This window comes from Leopardus geoffroyi, chromosome C1 (genome assembly GCF_018350155.1).
Source record: "Leopardus geoffroyi isolate Oge1 chromosome C1, O.geoffroyi_Oge1_pat1.0, whole genome shotgun sequence".
NCBI classification, from domain to species: domain Eukaryota; kingdom Metazoa; phylum Chordata; class Mammalia; order Carnivora; family Felidae; genus Leopardus; species Leopardus geoffroyi.
Window position 1 is genome coordinate 221,174,630 of NC_059328.1, and position 22,363 is coordinate 221,196,992.

The window sequence follows — 22,363 nt, forward strand, 5'->3', positions numbered from 1 at the left end:
ATGGGCAGGAGGTGTGGGGGAGCAGGTGTAGAGATGGGGCAAGGGAGTCCCAGGGCTTCAGCCGGGGAGAACACAGTGGGGACAGAAGTGAGAGCAATAGGGGAAGTGGGGGAGGGAGGGAGGGGAGGGAGGGGAGGGAGGGGAGGGAAGGTCACAGTCTGAAGGCCATGTGGGTGCTGGCACCCAGATGCACGGCCCAGGGCTGAGCTGGGAGGAGGAGGAGGGGGAGGAGTGGGAGGAGAACAGGGAGGAGGAGGACAGGGAGGAGGAGGGGGAGGGGGAGGGGGAGGGGGAGGGGGAGGAGGAGGGGGGGAGGAGGAGGAGAACGAGGAGGAGGACGAGGAAGGGGAGGAGGAGGAGGAGAGGTATCACCACATCCCCGACCCCTCTTAGCTTGCTTAGAGATCAGACACCACCCAGGCTGAGCCCCTTGGTCTTGCCCCATGCCTCGTTTCCTGGAGGAGCCCCTGTGACCACAGGCGTGGGGAAGGGCTGTGCCCCAGGGGCCTGATTCCAGACCCCGGAGCCCCTCTCTCGTGTGGGCTCCAGATCTTGTCCCCCCCACTCCTGCCGGACCTCTGCCTACAGAAGGTTAGAAACCTGAGCAGCGTCCTGGCTCTGCTCTCAAATGCGTCAGCTCTCTCTCAAACGTAGACGTCCTCTGCGGAGGACCTGTCACCCAGTTGCTTCCCCCTCGGCCCCCACAGCAGCCACACGGGGCCTGGGGTTCTGACCAGACTCCCGCACACCCTCGATGCCAGCCAAGCTCCTGCCTCACCGTTAGCCCTACCGCCCAGCCACCCCCTCGCACCCGGGGCCACCCCGGTGCTCTCCGCTCCCTCCACAAGTGAGGCCTGTCCTCCTCTCTGTTCCCAGCCCCCATGTCACGTATCTCCTCAGAGCCATCTGTCCCAAGCTGCAGGGGGGGCGGTCTCTGCCAAGTGTCTCTTGCTCCCTGGGCACCCCCCAGGCCAAGACAGGAACCAGCTGGAGGAAAGGGCTCACTGCCTTCCGGGGCCCGGATGTCCCGCTGGGGCAGGGGAAGCCCCTGATGGCTTTGTGGAGCCCTTCTCTTCGTCAGCAAGGTGCCCTCTCTGAGAAGGCCCCAGGGGAGGGCTGTCCCAGGGGAGCTCATCACTGAAAAGCATTTGTGTTGAGGACGGTGCAGGTAGGTCTGCCTGGCCACCCAGCAAGACTAGGCACGGAAGCTGTCGGCAAAAGCCAGCCATGGCCCTGGTCACAAAGGGAAGCCGAGACTCAGAGAGCAGGAGCCCCTGGCTTCTGACAGGGTCGGGCCGGGGCTGGCTGGTGAGCCTCTCGCAGCACTCACTTCCGGACAGGGACAGTGCTGGGCTGCCCTCCCTGGGCCCCCGGAATCCTGGCCAAGGGCCTTTGCTTGAATTTGAGGGTGCGTGAAGGGGGCGGCCACGAAAGAAAGCAAAGCCTTGAGGTCCAGAGGGGGAAGCAGAGGGAGCCCAGAATTCAGGCTGCGGGAACACATCCCGACCCTGCTCTGCCCCCTTGACTGGGCCCCCGTCTGGCCAGCCCACCACTCTGGACGTAGCTAAGGGGACCAAGCAGGACAGCCCCCAGCTGCAGGGCCCTCAAGTCAGCCCCCACCCCATCTCCCAACACAGGGCCCACTGCAGAAAGCCCCGTGCTGGGAGGCAGAGAGGGGGCCCCCAGGGGCCCTGGGCACAGACGTGGGGGCCGCGGCCTGCCCCCCCCCCCCATCGATACTTGCCAAGGAACCAACGGGAGGGCCCTCAGAAGCGGAGGAGCACCTCCCACCGCAGGCCTGTGAGGGCACAGTGCCCGGCACCAGGGTCCTCAGCCACTATAGCCTCCGGGAAGGAGAGCTGAAGGCTGTTCCCACCCAGGCCACTTCAAAGCCAGGAGTGCCTTCCTAGAAGGCTCTGGGGACCATTCCACGGGGGCTGGCTCTGGGCTCCGGGGCCACCCAGAGTGCCACTCACAGCACCCCAGAGGTGATCCCTACCCCCTTCTGAGCTCTCAGGGTCTGTGCCCACCCGCTTCCTGACCCTCCTCCCCGTCCCTAACAAAGGCCAGGACAGAGGGAGACCGAGGCAGAGGGCAGGGCCGGGCCCAGGGCAGGGCAGGCTCTGCCCTTAGGGCCTCATGGCATTAAAGCCCCTCACCATCTTCAGGGTGGACGCTTTCTGCCATGTTGCCAATCCACGGGCTCAAGAACCTGTAGCATCGTGCAGATTTGAAGTTTCCCACGCACCAGCTGGGGCTGGGCCTCTCGTGTGCCCGAGGCCACAATCACCCCGCCGGTGGGTGGAAAAGTCGTGAAGCCATCCTGGGAGCCCGTGCCTCTGAGCTCACGAGGGGCCAGCACTGACACAGCGGTGCCTCCACGGCCCCGGGCAGCACGTGTGTCCTCCTCACCCACGACGCGTCTCAGTTCGAGCTCCCGCACCTTCCTCGCCTTAGAGCTGTCGGTACCCGTCTCCCAGACCCAAAACTGAGGCACGAAGACAGAGGCGGAAGTGCCTCGGGCTGGGAGCTAAGGCCCCAGCTGGGGTTTAAACCCACAGGCTGGCTCCCAGCCCTACTAGGTAGACACCATCGTCCCGCTCACCAGCTCGATCGGCTAATTAAGTAGATGAACTTAGGATTTCCCGTCGGGGGCGAAAAAACATCCAAACACCCGTGGCATCAAAAACTGCCATTTCCAACTTCAAACCATTGGACAAATGCAGCCTCGATATGCTCCCCGGAGGCGGGGCTGCCCAGGGGTGGGGGCCTCGAGGTGCCCCCTGGTTGGAGGTGCAGGACCACACGATGAAATCGACCGCGGGGGTCCACGGCCACCCCTCTGCCCCTCTCTGAGCTTCGTAACCCAGCAGTGGCTAAAGCACGGGCACCCAGCTGGGACGCTCCCAGAAGGCAAACGAGCCCACGGTGCCGGCCGCCGGGCCCTCTCTCCTTCCTGCCGCCCCTAAGCCCCGAGACCTAATCTTGACATGGTGATGGGCACGTTCGGCCACAAGGGACCCCTGGGGCCCAGCAGCCACCACCTAGTGGCCGCACAGCCTGGAAGGTCTCCACAAGCCAGGGCTGGAAGAGCCCACGGCCCAGGCAGAGCCCACCCTGGCCGACAGAACCCCGGACGTGAGGGAATAGGACCCTGGTACAGACGCCGGCCTCCCCGCCACAGCCCTACACGTGCCAGACGGCCCGACATCAGCGTCCGTCAGCAAAGGGGCCACAACAGCCTCAGCACCGCCCGGCGGGCCCCGCCAGCCACGGTGCGCCGGCTGCACAGAGGGGCCCACGGCCTTGCTGGCCCGGGACACGGAGGTCCCCCAGCTGGGGGCCGAGGCACTGGCCGTGCCAGCCCAGGTGACACGATGCGGACGCGCAGCAAGTCAGAATCCTCCCACGCAGAGCCTGGAACACTCCCCTCGGACGGTCCCGCCTCACGCCGCCCCTGCCACCCGTCCCCGGGCCCTCCATCCCTGGCTGCCAGCCCCTCGCCCTCCTCTCTGGGGCTTCCTGCCCATCCAGCTACTGAAAGCGACGTTCCGGGCAGGGAGCATTCTTGGGGGAGGGGGGAACCAGAGCCCCCGGGGCCACTTTTGCTGCCTGGGTCAGCCCGTCCCACCTCCCTCCTTCACCTCGCACCCCAGACCACCAGAGGGAGAGGCCACTGGGGGGCTAACCCTGGCCGTGGGTGAGGAGCCCCCCAGGCTGGGGGTGGGGGGGGCCCGTCCGCAGGGGTGAGGGCACCTTGAAGCAGGCTGAAACCCGCCCGGAGAGAGAGGAGACGGCAGAGCGGCAGAGCCAGGGCTGAGTGCGGCGGGAGGGGAGGAGGCAGGGCTAAAACCACGAGGTTGGTGAGGTGCAGAGACGCATGCTGGGGCCAGGAAAGCCTTTCCAAAGGGAGACAAGAGTGGGTGCCCCAATTCTGCTTAAGCTTTGGAGAGAGAGAGCCAGCAGCTACCAGAAGGATAAAAGGAAACCAAAGATGGGGTCCTTCTCAGGGCCTGGGCCTGCACAGCTGCTGCGCGGGAGAAGCCAATTCTTGCCAAACCAAAAAGATCGGGACATTTCCAGATGAAGCCCTACACAGACCGCCCGCCGTAGGGGGGGCTGGCCTCTCGCTGACGACTTGGTTTGATTTGGTTGTTTGGTAACATCTCAGATCCACAGAAGGGGGAAAGTGTTGGAAGGACCCAGCTCTTTCTGGCTGAGACTGCAGAGCTCACACCCCGTTTCTCCCGGTGCCCTCGCTCCCCTGCGCCCTGAGCCCACGCCTACCTGACGCCGGAGCCACCCAGGGCTTTCTAGAGGCCTGCGTGGAGCCGGCCCCGGGGCTACACCCCACTCTCAGCGGAGCGGGAGGCCCAGACCCAGGGCATCTCGGAGGGCGAGAGCCCACGTGTTTATCGAGCAGGCCAGCACGCCACACCCACGGAAAGCTAGTCGAAGGACTCCACGATATGCGCCCGTGGGGAGCTGCTTCCTCCCAGGAGAAGCTGGTGGGCCTTCAGTCCGGCGTCTGTGCCCAAGGGCTCCTAGGGTGAACCCGTTATCTGGGGGCCAGCCTCGGCCTTCAGCTTCCAGTACTGGGGCTCCGAGGTCAAAACCTGCAGAAACTCCCATTGGCCTAGCCCACGAAAGCCGTCTCCGACTCAGAAAAGGCTGCTGTTGAAACCCTCTTGTGCTTTTTCTGTACGTAAAATCAAAATGAGCTGAATGCCTTACTACAGCAGCTAGGTTTCTAAATCTTCCCTTCATCTGTTTTGCCTCCATTCCATGGCAGTAAAAAACATGAATGGCAGCGGCATTTGCCCAATCTGCCTGTGGGGTCTGGGCTTCCCCGGGGCCTCCGCTCCACTTCCTGACCTCGGCCTCCCTCTTCCATCCAGAAAGTGTAACAAGCCCTCTCTGCCGAGGGCACTTCCTCAAGGGCACAGGGCCACGTGTGCCCTCTCTCGCCGTGACAGCCGGAGGTCAGGAGGAGCGAACCGTCCTTACTCTCAGGTGGAGAGAGGCTCGGGGAGAGGCAAGGTCCACCTGGGCCCCGGCTTCAGAGGCAGACCCTCCCCTGCCAGCTCTTCCTCCCCCCCCCCCACCCCACCCCCTGCCAGGCTGGCCTCCTTCTCCCAGCGGGGAGCTATTGGTCAATAGCAGGTCAATAGCACGAGGAGGCGGAGGGAAGTGAGGCCGCTGCAGCCAGTGGTGGGTGCACAGACGCAAACCCCCACTCTCCCAAATGCCCCCCAGCGGCCCCGCTCGGGGACTCCTCCCGGGTTCCAGGGCCTGTCTGTAGACACAGCTCCACCACACAGCGCCGGACGGCCGTGCTCCGGGAGCACCACCTCTTCTGACACCGGGGCCCGACTCTCCCTGCTGGGCACACTCTAGGATGGCCAGGAGTCCTCTCGCTCCCTCACACCCTCTGCTCGGGGGTCACGCCCTGACGGCGGTCAAATTGTGCCCGCAGCAGTGCTCCTGCGCAAAAGAGCTGGTTCCTTCCCAGCATGCCGTCCTCGACCTCACCAACCTTCCTACTAAACTGAACAGGGGGGGCCGGTCGTAAAACGGGTCCCGGCCGTCGCACAGCGCGTGCTCCGGAAAGACGTCGTCCTGCAGATCCTCCTCCTCCTCCTCCTCCTCCTCCTCCTCCTCCTCCTCCCCCACGCTCTGCTCCTCGGCAGGCTCGGTGGCGTCGGAGTCGGGGCTCGAGAAGGTGGGGGAGGGGGTGAGAGCAGCCATGCGCTCGCTCATGCATGTGTTGAGAAGAGGGTAGCTGTTGCAGCCAGAGATGACTGAACTGAGGTTAGTGCGACAAGACAGAGAGAAGTTAACACCAGCTACTCGCGGGGACGGACAGGGCGGGGTGGGGGCTTCTGTTTAAAACCAAAACCAAACACACAGACCATCAGGAATGCTGCTTTAAGAGACACGAGAACCAAAAGTGCATCCCGTCCCCAGGCTTGGAAAGAAACCACACGTGTGCTCAGGGGAAGGTCACCGAAAGTTCTGGAAAGTAGCCACTGGCGTGATCCTCGCCAGGTGTGGCTGAGGTCGTGTGAGGACCAGGTCGCTCAGCCTGACCAAGCCACACATTCACACGCGGGGACACGTGCAACCCGGCGGCCACAGCCCCGCAGCAGGTGTAGGTGGTGATACTGAGACTCCCTCCCCTCCCCAGTCCCCAAATCATAGGGCCCACTGGTCTGTGGACAGGAGTGGCTGGGGCGGGGTGCCTCGGACCCAGGAAGGACGAGGTCAGGGACGTCAAGGTGGGAAAGGGCCTCTCGATGGCTCCCTCCTCATGTCAGGGCCAGGGCCCAGCCAGGGCGCTTGGCCTTAGGAGGACGCCCACTCCCTGCCCCTACCACCTTCTCTCTCTCTCTCTCTCTCTCTCTCAGCCCAGGGAGGGAAGGAGGCGCCCACCTGCCCACCAGCCGGAACCAGGGAAAGCGGTCGTAGAAGGGGTCTCCGCCAGTCACCACGTTGTCACAGTCCTCGATGACACTGGAGGGCACCTCCGCGGCCCGGTCGTACATCTCCCGCATCAGGTCCAGGCGCTGCCTGCAGGGGAACAGGGACCACTGTGGGCCTGGGCGAGTGGCCGGCACGGCACCTCTCTGCTGCCGGGGACAGGAGGCTCCACCCGGCTCCGGCCGCAGCTCAGGGTCATCTGGGGTTCGGCATGGTTTACTGACAGGCCCTGCACGGTCCTCGCAATCTGTCAACCGTGAGCAAGGAGACCTCCAGGCGAGCATGTGCTAACTACTCTCGATGCTGGCCCAGGGACACCACGTGATCCGTGCAGGCAGGATGGGCCGGGAACTGGAGGGGAAACGGAGAGGGCTCCGGCCAGAGCCACGGCGGGGACGCTCGGGGCGGGGGATCCCGTCACAGAGCCCCGAAAGCTCAAGGGAACGGACGGCAAATCGGTGACGGGATACAGAAACATGACACATTTCAAAAAGTATCATCCCCAGGAAAACCAACAAGTTGTGGAAGAATGGGAACGAAATCGTTTCCCGGTAGGGCTCAGCGGCGATAGGAACGGGCTCGTCCCCGCCACAGCGCGGCCCCGGGGAGGGTGGGGGGCCCTGAGCGTGCGCATCTACTCTCATGAATCTTACGAGAGCGTGTGTACCTGTGTGCGCGCGCGTGCGTGCCAGCGTGTGTGTGTGAGCGTGTGAGCGAGCCATGCGAGAAAGGAGGTGTGCGGGCATCTGTGAGTGTGTGAGGGTGTGTGCGGGAGTGTCTGGGTAGGACTGCGTATTTTTACAGCTTCCTTCTCTGTATTTTAGGGTGTCGGGACATCTGTGGGGCCTTGCTGGCTGGGCTGGCCGGTTCCTGTAGACAGTGGATAAGTCCTGGGTGAGCCCACCTCTCACAAGGAAACCGAAGCCACCCCCCACCCCCGCCACCCACCTGTCTGACTCACGCCAAGCCAGCTCCCCCTGCCTGAAATCACCCCAGAGCCAGGGACTCGGCCGCCAGGGGCAGGCTCTGCGCGCCAAAGCCCTCCAGAGAAATTCAAACCGGACGGTCCCAGCGGTCGGCCCTGCCCTGCCCAGGGCGTGAAGACCCGCACGGAGGCCGCGGACTCGCTTGCTCTGCTCCTGTCTCCCTCCTGATGGCCTGCGCTCCCTCCCGCCCACCCTGGCTCGGCCTACGTGCAGGGGCCTCACGTCTGGGGCACCTCGAGCGGCGCTCGTTCGACTTCCCTTGGACGGCATCGCCTGCGCCTCACTCAGTCCCCTTTCTCGGGTAAGAGCCACACGTGGGGACGAGCACGCGGGGAGGGTGCAGGCGGAGCCGGAGGAAAGACGCCTCTCGCAGGGACAGCTTCGCCCCCAGCCCAGCCCCCTCGGGCCCTCCCCCGGACCCTCGTCCGTCTTCCCCTGGGATCCCTACAGCCCCAGGGCGGAGACGCTTGCGGCTGCCGAGCTCTTCCGAGGACACGGGCTGAGGACACGGCCTCCGCCCGGCGTGCCCTGCGGCCCCCCCGCCCGCCTTCCTGCAGCACCGTCACCTCATCCGCCCCTTCCTCATGGAAGCGCGGTACACTTGACCGCTGCGTCCGTAGGAGGACAACGCCGATTCTGCGCTAAGGCTTCTGCCTTCTGACTGTAAAAGCAACTCCAGCAGGAGGGAAGCGCAGGGACGCAGGAGCGCCGCGGACCCGCGCCCACCCCTGCTGCGCCCCCTCGCGGCCTGCCCACCACACCTGAGCTTCTCCAGCGTCCAGTAGTGGGTGGCCCCGTTCTTCTGGTCCTGCACCTCCACGGCCACGATGGTGCGCGGGAAGGGGCGCGTCTCCCGCTCTTTGGCAGCCTCTGGGGGCAGCAGGTCTGGCGGCAGTGGGGAGTACAGCGTGTCCGTGAGGAGGACAAACTGGAACTGGACCTGTGGCGGCAGGAGGCGGCCGCCCGTCAGCCCCCGGGGGTGTGCGAGCCGGAGCCCGCCTCCGGGCCGCACGCCCCCACGGGGTTCACCGGAACCTTCCAGCCGGCAGCCGGAGGGGAAGCTGTAACTGCACCCCGGCTGCTCCCGGAGCAGGGAGGGTGCGCCTTCGCCCGGGTCCGTCCCCGGGCCTCCCTCGCTCTGCCCGCGGCTGTACGGGGCCCGGGTTGTGGGCGGCGGGGTGGGGGCCCACCTTCTTCTTGAGCTCCACGCTGATGGCATTGGCCTCTTTGAGGAATATGGCGTTGCCCCACAGCAGGTCCCGCAGCGACGTGAACTGGTACCACCTCCACTTCCGGAAGGCCCACAGCGCCAGCTCACACTCCCTCTCCGTCCACTGGACTGCGGGGACAGGCACGCGCGGTCGTCACACGGAAATGCCACCTGACCCCACTCTGGCCCGGGGCCGCCACTTCTGCACTAACCGTCCCGGGCTCTCGGAGGGAAGGACACCCACAGAAGGATCCGCCCCGGGGGGCGGCCTGAAGGCTCCGCGTGCCCCAGAGGGGCTGACCAGAACCGGACGTCCTGAGAGTCAGAGAAGCCCAGCGGGGCTGGCGGCGGGGGGAGGGAGCGGCATCGGGGCCACGTGCTCACGGGACAGGCAAGAGAGCACAGTGACCTCCCACCCTGTCCCCGCTCACACACCTTCGTCTACTGTGTCCCCAAGAGAAAGGGAGCAGGGACACCAGGAGGGGCCCGTCCAGGCTCCCGGGCTCCGCCCCTCTCATCCAGGGCTCCTGCCCCGAGGGAAGATGATTCCAGGCAACAGGAGGCCAAGGTCACATGTACGCAAAGGTGCTGGCCAGAGGGGTCAAGCTGGACGCGCATCCTGTGCCTGGCTCCACCCCATCTGCCCTGCCTGCGGGCCGCCCTCGTGCCCCACGGCAGCGTGAGGTCCTCCCCCCGTCACAGGGGGGCTGCCCAAGCTGACGCTTGGAAAGGGGGTCCCGAGGTGAGGAGCGGTGACCTAGTCCTGGGAAAGTGCACCAGCCTGTGCAGGCAGGACACACGGCAGGGCGGACGAGCAGACACCACACCCTGCCCGCACCGTGCTCCCCACCAGCTGGGTCATTCCTGCCATAACCTGAGTGCGTGAGCACACGCCTGTGTGAACACACTGCACGAGCACACGCCTGCGCTTTCCCGCTGCGGCGCAGCCTCCCCCAAATCCTGCCTCCGTGGGTGCTTCCCGGGGACAAGGAGGCCTCGCTCCCTGAGGGGCGGGCCGGGGACCCCGAGGGCAAAGGCGCCGACCAGGCGCCTGGGGGCTCCTCGTGCCCGAGACCCCGCCCGGCCCCGGCCCAGGCGCTGCCCCGCCCCCCCAGCCTCTCACCCTCGTCCTCCGGCTCCTCGTCCTCCTCGTTGGCTTCAGAGAAGCACCTGGAGCCCATCTGCTTCTGCAGGGCCTCCAGCTTGCTCTCGTAGTCCTGGCCACGGAGGGAGGAGTGTGGGCCCACGTGGAGGCCGGGGCCCCTTCACGCCCCGCCCCCGGGCCTGACCCCTTCAGGCTCCCCCGCCCCGGCCCTCCCCTCCCGGCCCCCGCCCAGGCCGGGCCCGGCGGGCGGGCCGCCCTCACCAGCCTCTGCTGCTCCAGCAGGTAGGTGGCCTCCTCTCGCTCGCGGCGGTACTGGTCCTCCAGCTCCTGGAGCCTGCGGGAGGGGGAGCGGGCGCGGGGGAGCGGGTGAGCAGGCGCGGCGTGGGGGGGGGGGGGGATGGAGCGCGGTGGGGGGGGAGGGGCGCGGTGACCCGCAGCCTCGGGCCTCACCTCTGCTCCATCTCCTGCTTCATGTCGATGCCCTGCTTCTCCAGCAGCTCGCGCTGCGCGAAGGCCCAGTCCACGGGCTCAGCGGGCGTCTCTGCGCAGGGCGTGCGCTCGCGCTCCTGCCGGGCCTGCTCGGGGTGGTTGAACCGGAACACGTGGCTCTTCCCCATGATGATGCGGTTTCCTGGGGGACAGAAGCAAGGCCGGCCATCAGGGGGTAGCCTGTGGCCTTGGGGGTGGCCTCAAGGGGTCAGGGCAAGAAGATGGGAAAAGTGGAGCACGGGCAGGTCCCCCAGGCTGGCCCGCCCCAGGGAGGGCCACCAGGAGCCACCCGGGTCGGCTCCGGACCAGCAGCCACCTACCCCGTGGCCGGGACCTGACTCTCTCCCCAGACCCACCCCCTCACCCCCCCCTCCCCCCCCAACATACAGCAGCCAGTGATGTTTGCAAAACAGTCCTGGGGATCTCTCCAACGTGCGGTCCTGCGCACAGCCCACACATGTCACCCCCAGGCCAGCCTGGTCTCCTGCCCCCAGGCCCTGGCCCTGGCCACTCCTCCACACCTGTGGGCTGTGTGTGCCCCCAACCCCACCCTGCAGGATGCTGAAGCACGGGCTCACGGGCCCTTCCCCTCAGTACCCGCCTCGATGGAAGCAGGGCAGGGGCCAGGGCCCCCCGTCTGTATGTGCCCAGGGCCAGGGTCCCCCGGTCTGCAGGACCCTCCAGGCAGACACGTCCACCAGGGCTGTAGCACCCACCGTCTTGGACAGTCCTGCCTACAAGGGCTCTTTGGACAGCCTAGTTTCCTTCCAACTTAGGGCCCACAGAGCAGGCTCAGCTCCTCCCACACCAGTCCCTGGTGTGTCCTCCCTAAAGCCTCCCTCAGCTCATCCCCCACCACCTTGGCCAGCCACCCTCATTTAGTCACCCTCACTTGTCCTCCCTGCCCTGGGGCCCAGGTACCAGGAAGGAGACACCAAGCTGAGGCCTATCCTCCTGAGTGCGTGGACCCCAGGCCTAGTCCCGAAACTGCAGGGGAGAAAGAGACACCTGTCTCCAGGCCCTAGCCATACCTGACCGCAGGATGCTGGGCTCCGTGACTTTCTTGCCATTGACATATGTGTCTGCCCCCTCACAGGGTTCCAAGGTCACCACGGCTACATGACAGAGATGGGGAGGGCAGAGAGTGAGGGACTGTCATCCTGAGTGGCCATGCCCTCTGTCTGCATGCAGGGCTCGGCTCAACTGGCTACCCAGGTGTGGCCCACATCAGGCCTCTCTCATCCCTGCTAGCTGCAAAGCCTGATGGCCGCCAGACAATACATCGTGTGGGCCCCAGAGAAGCCAGAGGAGGGCTGCATCCCATACAACAGATGAGGGTGACGCCCGATGGGGAGGTGCCTTTGCCCCAGTCAGAGAACCAGGTGGGCACGGACGGGAAACAGTGGCTAGTGTGTCCCCAGGGGTCCCAGGGGTCCCAGAGCCCCCTAGAGCTTTGTGCCCATCCCAAAGAGGAGGGCAGGCTTTGGAAACAGAATTCTGTCCCCAACCCTGCTCAAAGCCATCGCCCTGAGGTGACTGGCAGGCAGGCTGGGGACACGGACAGATGGCCGCGCCACAGCCAACAGGAGAGGGCGGTGTAAAAATAGTCCTCCAGCCCGGATGGAGGTTCATTCCTCACGGCTCCCCATTCTCCTGCCCACGGAGACCCCCCCCCCCGACCACTCGCGGCGTGGGGAGGGAGCTCCCGCGTCCACAGCCAAGCCCTCAGAACACCGTTGTAATGGAAGGGCTTTGCCGGGACGGACTAAGGAGCGAGGGCTGACCCACAGCCCCGCTCAGGCCTGACGGTCAGTGGCGCCAGGGCAGAGGTGGGGACTGAAGGGCAGAGGTACCTTCGCTGCCGCCCCGGGAGTCGCTCCGGAAGACACAGTGCTCCTCCTTGATGAAGTGCCCACTCAGGACAATGTCCTGCCGCCTCTCCGCATCCTCCCGGCCCACCCTGGGGAGGGGCGGGGGACGTCAGCACTGGCAGGACCCAGCGCACCCATGCCGCCACCCGCCAGCCTGCCCGCGCATCCCCACAGGGACGCCCCAAGCGCCGCCCCGCCTGGGAGAGCCACAGGGCCCAGGGTGGCCTTCAGCACTGTCTCCAGCAGCCAGCACGGGGGACAGCAATGCTGCAGCACATACCCAGGCCTGGCAGCCTCTCTGCCAGGGAGCCCGCCCCACCCTGACGACCCCCACCTGGTGATCCCGTCCTTGATGTAGTACAGGAGGCACTCAGACATCAGCGGGTCCTCATTCAGGTTGACGAGATGTGGTGTCTGGGGGGAAAGGAGGGTCACCTCTCCTGGGGAGGCGCAGGGCCCAGCACTGACACGCACCTGACCCGTCTCTCCTCAGGTGCCAGACCGCCACCAGCCTAGGCCTGGCCTCCTGGGGACGCAGCGTCCTCCCGGCCTGGCTTCTGTGAGGAGCCCAGGGAGCTCAGAACCCGGCAGTAGGCGCTTAGGGGAGCCGGGAACCTGGGGGTTCTGAGGGCTGTGGCGGGCCCTCAGATGTGCAGGGTGCAGGCCGGGTCCTGCAGGGCCCATGGCACCAGGCTCTGGGTCTGTTGCTCCACCCTCCAAGGGGGCTACAGGCCCTCAATCCAACTGAAGTGCCCAGGAGCTGAGGTCCCAGTGGATCCGAGAGTCCAGAAGGATTAGGACACTGGCCAGGGAGGGATCTGGCCCGGGGGCTTGGAGCACAGCTTGTAAAGGAAGTCCCTGCTGAGCCGCCCAGCTCGGACCCGCTCTCCTGTCCACGGGCCTACCAAAGGTGACCAGCACCCGCCAGCTGCCCTGCCCTCCGCAACCTGCCTCCCTCCCAGGGCACTGGGGCCCTAGACATGCTTCCTGAGCTCAGGAACGCCACCCCTGACTGTGTCCCAGGCCAGGGTCCTGCAACATGGTGGAGGCTGGGACAGCTTCCTCGGTTTCCCGCTTGGCACCTTGGAACAAACCGCCTCCACTTTAAGCTATAAATCCCACAATGCACCACCAATGCTCCTGTGCGGGGCTGTGAAGTCCTGGTCATCAGACACTGGGGACAGCAGTCCCCAACCGCCCCCTCTCCCAAGCAAGGGGAACGGTGCTCGCCCTGCAGGGCTGAGTAGGGGGGTCCAGCTGGCACGGGCACTTCCCCAGAGTCCCAGGAATGCTGCCCTTCTCAGAAGGAGGTGTCCTCGGCGGTCCCTAGGGCCATCCTCCCACTCCTGGGCAGTGCCCAGATCCGGGGCCACCAACCAAAGGCACCAGGGTGCCAAGGTAATCCCTCTGCCACCAACCAAAGGCCTCCAGGGTGCCAAGTGTCCCAAGAGCACCTGCTCCCACAGCCCCGGGGTACACCCCACCCTCCGGGAAGGGGCAAGTTTCCCCAGGAAAACTCAAGGCCTCTCCAGAAGGCACGTGAAGCAGGGCGTGAGCTGCTTCTCGGCCTGCCCCGAGTCCTTGCAAGCACTGTCCACCCCCGCCTCTGAGCCTCAGCACTGCTGCCCCCCCAGCCTGGAGCGCACGAAGGCGGAAGAAGCCTGAGGAGCCTGGCCCTGTCCCCAAGGAGCGGACACCTGGCCGATGCACGCGTCACACCGGTGTCCACACATCTCTTCCCACAGGGTCCCCGACGGCACCGTGGGGGCTCCATGCACGTCTGGCTTTGGGCATTGGTGGCACAGAGCACCCGCCGTCCCAGACAGAGCCAGGGTGAGGGGCCAGCCACACGAAGATGCTCCCAGGAAGGCGGGCAGGAGCTTCCTCACTAACAAAGTATCGAGGGCAGGGCCCAGAGAGTCCGGAGCTGTGGTCAGAACACACGGCCACCACCTCCTTGGAGGCTCCCCGGCTTAGAACGTAGCTCCTGAGGGCTCGAGGCTCTGGCACTCTTTGGGGTGGGTGGGGGGCCTGGCCCTAGAATTATCAGAGACGACTTCTCCCCAAACGCTCATGCTGTGCCCCACCTGAGCTACTGAGGAGGACAGTGCTCTGGAGGCCCCCCTAGTGACGGGGCCAGGTCCTGTGAGCGAGCTGGGCCCGGGCGGGAGAAGACTTATGTGCCAGCTGGGATAGCCAGTCCTGACTTTGGCTGAGCTCCAAGAGGGTGTCTCCCACACTGGGGAGGTGTGGCTGTGGGCGAGCGTGGCCCCCGGTGCCTGGACCTGTCCCCTCTCCTCCCAGAGGAGCTGACACCTCACAAAGGGCTGTGGGCCGCCCGGCCCTGTCCCAGTCAGGGCTGCACCCCAGAGCTAGGAAGAGCACCTACCTTTTTTGGAGAAAACACACCCAATGTGCCGCCGTCCTCCCTCATGGCCACGCCCATCTCGGCCAGCAGTGCTTCCCTGTGGGGACAGTGTCTGGGTCAGCTCGAGCCTCGAGGCCGCAGGACCTGCCTGGCCCCCAACCGACCATTCGGCCGTGGGCTCTGGCCACATGGCCCAAGGCGGAGCCTGGGTGGCGTCCCATCCGGTCAGAGAGTTGAGGTGTCCAGCTGGAGGGACTGGTCTCCTGATCAGGGATCAGGTCAGTGGGGCCATTGGTGATGGGGCAAGAGTCACCAGGTGAGAGGGCATGGCCACCCCCAGGAGCGGGAGTCCGGGCTGGAGCGCTGGAGTCCTCCGTTTCCCCGCCACCCACCTCTCCATCCGGATGGCTTCCGTCCGCCGCAGCTTCTCTTCCCAGGTCTCGTTGAGCTCGGCTATGATCTTCTCCGTCTCCTGGGCAGCAGAAAAGAGCACAGTGAGGTGAGGGACCTGTGCCAGGAGCGGAGGCCAGGCGGAAGGGCACCGAGACCCCGATCCCCAGTCTGGTCAGGCGGCACAACGCCTGAAAGGTCAGGGTGAAGGGCTGAGGAGCTGACGTGTCCAAGGACACAAGTCTCTCCCGTGGACACAGCCAGACAGTAGAGGAAACGGCAAAATAAACCTGGAGGGAGAGAAACGCACACATACGAGGACCCTGAGAGACACATGGGGACCCTGTGAGACACGCAGGACACTGAGAGACACGTGGGGACACTGAGAGATATGCAGGGACCCTGAGAGATACCTGGGACATGGGGAAGCACACGGGGACCCTGGGAGACACGTGGGGACACTGAGAGACACAGGGGGACCCTGGGAGACACACAGGGACCCTGGGAGACACACGGGGATACTCGGAGACATGCAGGGACACTGCGAGACACATGCGGACACTGAGAAACTGATTCCGAGGCACAGGTGACCCTCAGCCGCTGCCGGGACAGGGGACGAGCACTTCTGACATCGGCACCAGCTCCCTGTTACCTTCCCAGCTGCCCCCCCCCGGTGGGCAGCCTGCCCACCCGTGCCCCACGCCAGCCACGGTCCAGCCTCTGTCCAGCCTCCGTGCTCCTCTCTCCGAGGCCTGGACCCCACCAGCCCCACACAGCCCGGCACCCCAGTCATCCGCTGACGGAACGCCAATAAACGAAAAGGCAGCCCGCCCGCCGCTGGGCCGCTGCGGGCCAGGGGAACACTCCGAGCAGGCGTGAGCACAGAACCCCCAGGACCCGCGCCTGCCCTGCTCAGCAGGCGGGGACCCCTCGGTGCTGGGCGCCGGTGGGGGCACCGGGGGTGGGGCCCAGACTCCGTCTGCACCCATCCGTGCGGCCGCTCCGCCTCCAAGCCGGCCCACCCCGCGCCGTTAGCACGGCCGTGCCAGCGGGAGAGGTCCCGGGCCCGCCCCTCGTTCCGCCCCCCCACCCCGGGGTGGCGTCCCCGCCGACCGAGCCCTCACCTTCAGCCTTTCGATGGCCTCCTCGCTGCCTGGGGCGAACAGCATGCGCTCGTGCAGGCTGGACACGGAGGCGGCGCGGCTGGACAGGGCCGAGAGCGAGGACGAGGGGCTCATGCCCACCAGGGTGTTGGTCACTGTGGAGAGATTGTCAGGGGCTGGACTCAACTCCGCCCCGCCACGGTTACGGTTATTGTTCTCAAGGTCGGACACGTCTATGGGAGGAAGGGAAGGAGAGGGCGGGCAGACAGACGGGAGGGAGAGAAAAGAAAGACCAAGTTGGGAAAAAGCAAGAGGCAGGAGAAGAGAGGCAGGAAACAGACACGGCCGGCGGGCGCAGCCTGGGGCCCAGCGCCGCACAAGCACATGCAAGGCTGCCCACCACCTCCCCGCCAGGGCGCAGCCCCCCGAGCCCGCCCGCCACCCCGGCACCCGCTCGAGCGCCTCTACCCTCCACACCCGCCCGGCCCTGAGGCCCGTCTGCTTTCCCTGCGCCTGCTCCCAGGCCGCCCGGCAGCCTCTGTCCGGGAGCGGCCTCCCCGCACCCCCACCCCATCTACCACCCTGTGCTGTCGCTGCCCTGCGGCCCTCCTACGCCCGGGGCCCCGACACCCGTCCTCATCCTCCCTGCCACGGGCGCCCACCCCTGGCACCCATCACCCGCCTGGTCGGCCATGCACCCCCCAGCTGCGGGGACTGCGCTGTGCTAACTGTCCAGCCCCACCGGGCACAGGAATCTGCCCCGAGAACACCCTGGAGGAGAGGTGAACTGGGAACCCCCTAGGGAGCACGTTACTCCCGCGCCCCGAAGAGCCTGCTCTGGGACCAGGGTCTCCTGGCACCGGGGTGCCCAGAGAGCCCGAGGCCTGGGATTTGAGCTAGGCCACCCCTGGTATGGGAGATGCCCAGAGCCCTCCTGGCAGAAGCAGACACACAGCGGAGCAGCGGCAAACATAGGACAGCACGGGGCGCTGGGGCAACCGAGGGCACCCTGCGGCCCCTGGGTCGGGGAGGCACCGAACCACACGTCCATGCCGCAGGGAGCCAGGCCCAAGGCCAGAAGGGCACACGGGCGCTTCCAGGGGAAGGTGTGTGCGGTGTGGTCTGGGGGAGGCCGGAGCTGGGAGCCAGGGGACAGGCCCCGGGCCTCGGCGGGCCCTCCAGCTCTCCCGGCCCTCCGGTGCCAGCTAACATTCCTAGCTGGCCAGGCCTCTGGCACTGCAGGGCGCTCGGACAGGCTGAGTTCAGTCACTTCCGGCCTGGCAGGGCCTCGACTGCACCAGGCCTCCCTGTGGCCTCAGTTTCCCACACAGACACGGGACTGAACCCAGAACGCAGGCTCACAAGGCAGCATGGCCTGCATCCACCTAGACGGTGTCTGCGAACAAGACGGCTGTTGTCCCCAGCCCCTGAAAGAGGGGAAGGCAGAGGAGGGCTGGGCGGGCCCCTCCCCGCCATGCTGCCCTACACCCCCCCGTGCTGCCCTACGCCCCGCCGAGCAGGCACAGAAGCGGGGATGCGGAGAGCAGTGAGGGGGATACACACATTTGGGTCCTCCGGGCACAGTGTTGGCTATGGGGAGGGGAGGCGTGGGGGAGGAGGAGAGACAGAGAAACAGAAGAAAAGGTTTGTCTCCAGAGGGTCTGAGGCACGCCGGTCGCAGGCCGGGCATCCGACAGGGTGGCGGGGGTCTTCGGGGGACGCACGGAGACCGCTGCAACCCCCCGCGCCCACGGCATGCCCATGTGGCTTCCGGGAAAAACGTCCGTGGCCTGCCTGGGCCAGCTCCAAACCCAAACCATGCAGTCCACCCGGGTCGAGGACAGAAACCCCAGCCTCCCGCCAGGGGGGCCTCGCACGGGGACTCAGAGCAGGGCTAGGATTCCGGTGGCAAGGCCACAAAGGCCGCCTGACCGGTCCCGGCCGGGCCGCAGCCAGCGAGCGGGTGGCCGTCCCCAGGAGGGAGACCACTCTGGCCCGGCTGCCCTGCCCAGGACAGGCGGGCACAGACACTCACTGTCGGTGATGTCCCCGAGACCCTGGGCGTACAGCAGGTCCCGCAGCCGGGTCACCTCGTCCTTCAGCTCACGGATCAGCTTGTTGTTGGGGTCCTCGTTGATGACGGCGTTACAGCGTATCTGTTTGGCCCGGTCGGCGTACCTGGACGGCCAAGGGAACTGTGGGCTGTGCCCGTGCCGGGCAGGCCCGAGGGCACCCGGAGCCCTGCCCGGGGCAGAGCCGTGGTGGGGAGGGCCTCAGTAGCGGGGACCCAGGGGCTGTGACACGGGGCAGGGGCTCGTGCCACTTGGAGTCAGTGGGGCCACTGGCCAGAGACCCACAGGGGGCCTCACCTAACCCTGCCCCCTTTCGGGGGAACTGAGTCCCCAGGAGGAGCAGGGACAGGGTGGCATCTTCTCCCCGTGGCGGGGCCTTCGCGTCTGGGCCTGTGGTCCCCGGGACGAGCGAGCAAGTCCCATTGCCGGGGGGGGGGGGGGGAGGGGAACGGGGCCCACCTCCCCGGAGGACACACCTCAGCGTGCTCAGAGTCTCGTCGTAGTTGATGTCTGCAGGGCTCAGGGCCGCTACCATCGCTGTCCTGGAGTTCCCGCCTGCGGGAAGAAGGCCAGCTCGCGGGGGCTCCAACCCCCACCCTCCTGCCCCTCCCCGCCTGCATGTACAGCCGGGGAGGCCAAGGCTCAGAGAGGTAAACTGCGTCACGGGCCAACTGTGGGAACGGGGGCTCTGACTTCATCACCGCAGCGGGTACCTGGGTCATTTTTCTCCCGCAGGGTGCTTTGCTCGAATTTGGGTTTACTCTCAACCACCAGTCTTCCCTCCCCACACTGAGGAGAGGAGCATTTCCTCTCACGGTCAGGATAATTTCTTGAGAAAGTCAACGTCCGTTTCAATTCAACTCCAGGAGCAATGATTTCTTTCGCTTCTATCTTCCTCATTTGGAAGATTTTTCGCGGTATTTAAGGTCAGATTCCCAGCCCGGGGCAGCGCGGAGCCCGGCATCAGGTAACACACTGCGCGAGGAAATGGATGTTCGACTTCAGTTCGGACGCCGAAGGATCACTCGCGGGCTCTGAGCGGAGCGGCGGCTGGGCCGTCGGCGCGGTCGGGTCAGCGGCCCGGGCAGCCCTCGGGACGGCTGCCTGTCCGTGCTCAGGGTTGGGACCGATGGCCTCTCCGTTGTGACCCCAGGGACGTGTGTCCCGGGAGTCATGTGCCCAGGGTGTGGCCCCCACACAAACTGTGAGGTGACAGCCTAAAGGGCTCGGGCGCCAGGCTGGGCTGTGGGGGGCTCCCCCTGTCCCAACCCTGGGGCCGGCCCCGGCCCTGTGGCAAAGGCCTCCTTCCTGGCCTCGGGTGAAGAAACGCATTCCCGGCACATACCATCCGCTCTCGGTGGGGCTCACCTGCCTCCCGGAGCGCCCAGGTGGCGCCCATCGCTAGTCTGAGCTGAGGAACAGCCAGACTGCTTCCGGGGTGCAAGGTCAGCCGGCCGGGGCCCCCACACCACAGCCGTGAAGCTGAGGAAGGCTGTAGATCCCAGCTGCCTATGTTCACCGGGTCAGCCCGTGACTCAGTTTACCTTCCTGGGTGTCGGCCTCCCGAGCTGTAAACGTAGCCAGGGAGGACCCCCACGGTTGTTTTCGGGTTGAAGGGATCGGGATTGGGAACGTTTCAGTCTCCATCTCCCTCTCTGTCTCTCGGTGGCCCAGAACTCAGGGAGAAGGCGTGACGTGTGGCACCCGCCAAAAGCCCAGCAAGCAAGCAGGGCTCCCCAGAATCGCGGAGTCCCCGCGAGGGCGGGGGTGGGGGGACGTGGTCCGGGTGTCACAGGCCTAAAGCAGGAGCAGTGGCACAAGCGTGTGTCCTGTGGCCCCACGGGCCATGCTGCGTCCCCGCACTTGCTTTCCTCAGCCCTTCGCTGGCCACCAGCCCGGGCCCTCCGGAAGGATCCCCCAGGTCTGCCTCAACCTCAGCCCAGAAAGGGTGAGGGGCCTCCTGGTGGTTGGACGCCCCTCCCCAGGAGGGAGGGCAGGACGGCGGCCCAGGGTGGAAGTTAGTTTTTTTTTTTTTTTTTTCAACGTTTATTTATTTTTGGGACAGAGAGAGACAGAGCATGAACGGGGGAGGGGCAGAGAGAGAGGGAGACACAGAATTGGAAACAGGCTCCAGGCTCTGAGCCACCAGCCCAGAGCCCGACGCGGGGCTCGAACTCACGGACCGCGAGATCGTGACCTGGCTGAAGTCGGACGCTTAACCGACTGCGCCACCCAGGCGCCCCGCAGGGTGGAAGTTAGAACCCAGGGGATAGGCGACCCTGAGAGTCCTCACCTAGGTTTTCCCGGAGCAGCCAGGTCAGCACGGAATCTCTGTAGGGAATGAAATCGGTCTTCTTCTTTTTCTTGTTCTGTGGGGGAGGAACATTCGAGGTGAAGCCTGAGCCCGCCAGAAGGGAAGGGAGCTGGAAGGGCAAAGCACGGGGTCTGTGGGTGGGTCCCCCAAACCGGAGGCTGGTGTGGAAGGCGGGGCCGGGCCGGTTCTCAAGGCCTCTCCCCACCGGAACCCCAGGGTGCTGCCCCCGGGCGCCTGCACTCAGGGCTGGGAGCAGACGTGCTGGCACATCCCTCGGGTTCCTCCGTCGTCTGTCCCGTCGCGCGTCTGGGCCACGCAGCCCGACACGGCCGCGTGTCCTGCCTCTGCTCCGTCCGAAGGACCGGTCGGAGCCCACCGCCCCCTCCTCGGGCCCCACCGTCAGTCCCGCCGACTAAACAGCAAAGGCCCCGCTGCTTTACGCGACAACGCGGGCCTCTGCCCACGCCCGTCGCTCACGTGTCTCCCTCACTGAACTCACCTTCCCTCCCCTGCCCTGCGGTCCAGGGCACAGGCCCCTTCTTCGGTAGCCGCTCCTGCCCCCGCCCCCCGGCCCCAGGACGAAGCGTCCTCCACACCCTCGCCTCCTCCTGTGCCTCTTTCCTCCTCCATTCCGGCAGATAGAGGACATTCAGAAGCCGGACTCCGGCCACGCGACGGCCGCTGGGCACCGCGCCCCGTGGGCACCGCTTACGGACTGACTGAGGGAGACCGCTGACCGCTCCCTGGGGACGCCGCTGATGGAACGAGGGAGTCCACTGCCCGGGGGCACCCAGTTACTTTCCACCGTCTCCTCGTTCATGCACACAGTTGCTCAAAAGTATCTGTTGAGCCCCTGCAGAGGCCACCGGACACGGCCCTGTCCCCCAGAGCCCTCCCGGGAGACGCACACAGGCGCCACCACAAGGGCTGTGCCTTTTCTCTGGACGCAGGCTCCTCCGTCGCTGTTCTTCAGGCTGGTTTCCAAGAGGCGCTTCCCTGGATCTCAGAGGGCGCCTGCGGCGCCGGGGCGGCTCGGGTGGTTAAGCGTCCGACTTCGGCTCAGGTCACCATCTCACGGCTCCTGAGTTCGAGCCCCCGCGTCGGGCTCCGTGCTGGCAGCTCGGAGCCTGGAGCTGCTTCGGACTCTGTGTCTCCCTCTCTCTCTGCCCCTCCCCTGCTCAAGCTCTGTCTCTTTCCCTCTAAACTGAATAAACACGAAAAACTCGTGTTTAACTTTGAAAGCTCTGGAGGCACGCGGTCAGAGTCTGCAGAAAGGCCGCGCTGGCTTCGCCGAGAGCGGGTCTGAGGGCCCATCTCACAGCAGCTCGTCGGCACCCAGGGCCTTTTGTTCTCCTTCGAAACCTGACGGATGAAGACTGTATTTCTACCTCGTTTGTCCGTTATTTAATTCCCGAGGCCGAATCCTCTGCCGCATCTGTCACATCCCTCGTCTCCACGGTAAACGCCCTCTGGTCACACGGGCCCTTCGGCAAGGACCCCAGAGTCGCCTCCAATCCCGCCGCTCCCTCACCACGGCTCGCCCCGGCCGCCGGCAGCCCCCGATCGCTCCCGCTCCCGCATCTCCCGGAGCCACCCTGCTCCCCCTCCCCCTCCGCCTTCCCCGCCTCCGTCGTCTTGCACCTGGATCTCCACGCCGACGTCCGTTCTCCCGGCTGCCGCACCAGACCGCCCGTCCCCAGTCTACTCTTCGCGCAGCAGCCTGGGGAGCGCGGGCCGGACTCGATCAGACTTCATGGGCCCCGCTCGGAACCCGTCGGCGCTCCCCGTTGGGCCGCGGTCAACTTGCGCCTGACACGGACCTCCAGGCCTCACGTCAGACCCCCGCCCTTCGCTGGCTTCCTCGCCTCATGAGGAGGTGTCCCCACGCCCCCTGCTCCAGGCCCCGGTCCTCAAGAACGTCCTCGTGCCCAAGCTTCTACCGCAGTTGCCAGGGTGCCTCGCAGATGACCCCACG

The 22,363-nt window shown here is 66.1% G+C and overlaps 1 protein-coding gene across 24 annotated transcripts in view; it reads right to left on the reverse strand.

Moving 5' to 3' along the window:
• Nucleotides 1-22,363, reverse strand: part of KIF1A (kinesin family member 1A) — a 101,723-nt gene that overhangs the window by 32,280 nt on the left and 47,080 nt on the right. For 5 of the 24 annotated variants that reach the window (XM_045481953.1, XM_045481957.1, XM_045481956.1 and 2 more), the window contains exons 11-27: nt 20,368-20,443; nt 18,551-18,629; nt 18,038-18,180; nt 17,566-17,592; nt 16,024-16,235; nt 14,902-14,981; nt 14,531-14,606; nt 12,476-12,555; nt 12,124-12,230; nt 11,302-11,385; nt 10,232-10,412; nt 10,043-10,115; nt 9,800-9,893; nt 8,657-8,805; nt 8,228-8,406; nt 6,433-6,570; nt 5,537-5,806 (exon numbers count right to left, since the gene is read on the reverse strand). In XM_045481953.1, coding sequence (XP_045337909.1) covers nt 5,537-5,806; nt 6,433-6,570; nt 8,228-8,406; nt 8,657-8,805; nt 9,800-9,893; nt 10,043-10,115; nt 10,232-10,412; nt 11,302-11,385; nt 12,124-12,230; nt 12,476-12,555; nt 14,531-14,606; nt 14,902-14,981; nt 16,024-16,235; nt 17,566-17,592; nt 18,038-18,180; nt 18,551-18,629; nt 20,368-20,443 — 2,048 coding nt within the window. The remainder of the gene's footprint in view (nt 1-5,536; nt 5,807-6,432; nt 6,571-8,227; nt 8,407-8,656; nt 8,806-9,799; nt 9,894-10,042; nt 10,116-10,231; nt 10,413-11,301; nt 11,386-12,123; nt 12,231-12,475; nt 12,556-14,530; nt 14,607-14,901; nt 14,982-16,023; nt 16,236-17,565; nt 17,593-18,037; nt 18,181-18,550; nt 18,630-20,367; nt 20,444-22,363) is intronic. The other 19 variants (XM_045481967.1, XM_045481966.1, XM_045481965.1 and 16 more) reach the window with 7 other exon arrangements.